The sequence below is a fragment of the Otolemur garnettii genome, unplaced genomic scaffold, assembly GCF_000181295.1.
Source record: "Otolemur garnettii isolate 467f Iridium unplaced genomic scaffold, OtoGar3 scaffold00087, whole genome shotgun sequence".
NCBI classification, from domain to species: Eukaryota; Metazoa; Chordata; class Mammalia; order Primates; family Galagidae; genus Otolemur; species Otolemur garnettii.
Window position 1 is genome coordinate 6,321,924 of NW_003852482.1, and position 3,377 is coordinate 6,325,300.

The 3,377-nt window shown below is 41.6% G+C and overlaps 1 protein-coding gene across 2 annotated transcripts in view; it reads right to left on the reverse strand.

The window, feature by feature from the left end:
• The window catches only part of NUP214 (nucleoporin 214), a 107,655-nt gene that overhangs the window by 79,199 nt on the left and 25,079 nt on the right, over nt 1-3,377 (reverse strand). For both annotated transcript variants that reach the window (XM_023516115.1, XM_023516114.1), the window contains exons 10-11: nt 1,138-1,224; nt 780-929 (exon numbers count right to left, since the gene is read on the reverse strand). In XM_023516115.1, coding sequence (XP_023371883.1) covers nt 780-929; nt 1,138-1,224 — 237 coding nt within the window. The remainder of the gene's footprint in view (nt 1-779; nt 930-1,137; nt 1,225-3,377) is intronic.

Genomic DNA, 3,377 nt, shown 5'->3' on the forward strand with positions numbered 1-3,377 from the left:
GGAGGCAGGAGACTCGCTTGAGCCCAGGAGTTGGAGGTTGCTGTGAGCTGTGATGCCACAGCACTCTACCCAGGGGGACAGCTTCAGGCTCTGTCTCAAAAAAAAAGAAAAAAAAAAAAAAGACTAAAACCATGAAGTCAGACAGTCGAAATGGGATCCTGGCACTACCAGTCACTACATGGGTAACTTTCAACAAAGTATTTAACCTTCCAAAGCCTCAGTTTCCAGACTTACAAAACTGAGAGAATACTAGGACATACAACACAGGGAAGTTACAAGGATTTAGGGAGAAAATATAGGTGAAGAATTTAGCACAGAGCCCAGCACTTAGTAATAATAAAAGTAATAATCAATAACACTATTAACAACAAATGTTTAATATTTTTATACTGTATATGCTCTAAAATATCCTGTTTTCTTTTTTCACCTAACACTTACTGAAGATATTAAGTTTTCAAGTATACTTAAAGTAACAAGTATAATAAACTTTACAAAATTCCTAATATGTATCAAAGGGATAAAAAATATTATTCCATCTTACAGATGGCAAAATTGAAACACAGTAGCAAGATTAACTTGCCCAAAGTCACATATTCATTACCAAGTGCTGAAGATAGGGTCTGAATTCAGGTATGTCTAGGTAAACTACTTAGCCACATTAAAACAATACACACACACACATTTGAAGAGATAGAGTATAATATATATACCCATGGACTACTAGAACAATTTCTAAAAATGCAATTTAATCCAGAAAAAAAATATCCATCCACACAAACCTCTGTGGTCTCTTTGATCTCCAAAAGGAAGGTGTGCAAGTCGTCTGATTCCGTTCGCAACATCTTCATCTCCTCAGAAGTGCCCACTTGGAAACAGGCTTTAGAAGTTCGGGCCTTCAGTTCTTCCAACTCCTTCTGAAAATGTGCAATCTGTAGAAGCCACAAGTGAGGAACTACTTAGGCTGAATGACACAGAGTAAAGTCACTGCTACTGTGCTTACTAACAACTCAGACTCCTGGGACGGGCCAAGCTTCAATGCTAGAATAAACTAGTCATGTTGGGAGTCTGTACTGAAAGCCATACAAATCTCACTATCAGAACTATCTCTGGAAAAAATCCTTAGGAAACAAAATTTACCTCCTCCCCAATTCCAGCCATCACAGGATCTGAATCTTTCCACTGATTTCCCTGCTTTTCTGTAACAGGAGGCTGAAGTGACTTCACCTGAAATAGAAGTGAAAGGGTTTAAAAATGTGTCCTATAAGTTATGGCTTCTAAGAGCAATCACATCAGTGCCTATCGCAGAGAGTGACACTCTTTGTATCATATTGTTCCGTCATTCTTTTGAACCCATATTTACTGGGTCTGTACTTTGTATAAGGCATATTCTAGACAGCAGAGACAGAGGTGAACCAGATACCATACTTACGTTCTACTGAGACAAGACAAATAATGAAAAGTAAACACATCAAATAATTTCAACAGGTGAATAAAAAGGAAAACATCAGGAGTATAAAAGGGGGCATTATTTCAGATGAGTTGGCTAAGAAAGCCCACCTCACTGAGGTCTGCCATTTGAACAAAGATCGCAGTAAGGGAGGAAGGAAGCTAGAGAAGAAGCACCTCCGAGGCGGCAAGAAGGGCAAGTGCAAACCCTGAGGCAGGAGAGGCTTGGTGTGTCTGAAGCAAAGAAAAAGTAAGTGCAGGCTCCATGATGTCAGGGTGGGCCCCGGAGGGGTAAGATGGGATCAGGAGGCACGTAGGGGCAGGTGGTGCAAGGCCACACCAAGGGGTTTGAATTCTATTCTAGGTGTGTTAGAAAGCTACTACTGGTGTTTGAGGGGAGTTTAAATGATGATTTGATTTATGATTTTAAAAAGAGAGCCCTCTTGCTGCTACCTAGAGTGGAGAAGGCAATAAAAACAGTCAGGAGGTCAATGGCTTAACACGGGACACCAGCAGAGGGACAGAACTAAGAGCTCATGACAGCAAAGGGTGGAAGTAACAAGACCGTCTGCTAGCCTGGACTTGAGGCAGGTGCTGCTATAGGAAAGAGAGGAATCGAGGATGCTTCTGGGCTGGGGGTTGTGCGACACCTCGTTTGTCTGTGCTACTGCCTGAGATGGGAACGCTAGAGAAGGAAAAGTTTCTGGGGAGACAAAAATCAAAGTTCTGTTTTAGAGATGTTATCATTCGAGGTGCCATTTATTTATTTATTTTTGAGGTGCCTTTAGAATATTTACTACAACAACTAACATTAGAGAAGTCTTAGATTGATTGTATCAGCATTCACTAAAACAGCAAACACTGGTCAGGCACAGTGACTCACGCTTGTAATTCTAATGCTTTGGGTGGTTGAGGTGGGAGATCACTTGAAGCAAGGAGTTCAAGACCAGCCTGAGCAACATTGAGGCCACTGTCTTTTGAGACAGAGTCTCATTCTGTCATCCCACCTAGAGTACAGTGATGTCATGGTAGTTCATTGCAACCTGTAACTCCTGGCCTCAAGTGATCCTCTTGCCTCAGCTTCTGTAGCAGCTAGGATGGCAGGCTCCCAACACTATGCCCAGCTAATCTATTTTTTGTAGTTCTTATTCATGCTGTTCTTGAGCTCCTATTCTCAAGCAATCCTCCCACCTTGGTCTCCCAGACTGCCAGGATTACAGGTGTCAGCCACCATGCCTGACTAATACTTTTTTCAAAGTTAGCCAGGTATGATGGCATATGCCTATAGTACCAGCTACTCAGGAGGCTAAGGTGGGAGGACTGCTTGAGCCCAGAAATTTGAGGTTGCACTAAGTTATGACTGTGCCACTGCACTCCAGCTGGGTGACAGAGGGAGATTCCATCAAAAATGAAAAAAGAAAGAAAGGAAAAAAAAGAAAAAGAAACAACACTGCACCCCTCTAACAGCAAACATTTATTTCACAAACATACATTATGCCACAAACATGAACTGTGACCTGGGTCTTTACTATGTGTCCAGTACAGGTGCATATTAGGGTGGGAGAGGCATTAGCTAAGGGGACATGGAGAACATGACTCCTGTTCTCAGGGCACTCAGATAATTAGATGAAAAACTGACATACAATTTTCTTGATATTAAACCATTAAAGTGAGATGATAGACTACAGAATTTAAATGAAAGTAAAATAATAAACCTTTTAAGGAAACATGGGAAAAGTATCTTTCTGACCTTGGAATAGAAAATTATTTCTAAAATAAGACATGAAATAGGGCGGCACCTGTCGCTCAGTCAGCAGGGTGCTGGCCACATATAACTAAGATGGTGAGTTCAAACCTGGCCCGGGCCTGCTAAGCAACAATGACAACTGCAACCAAAAAATAGCCAGGCATTGTGGTGGGTGCCTGTAGTC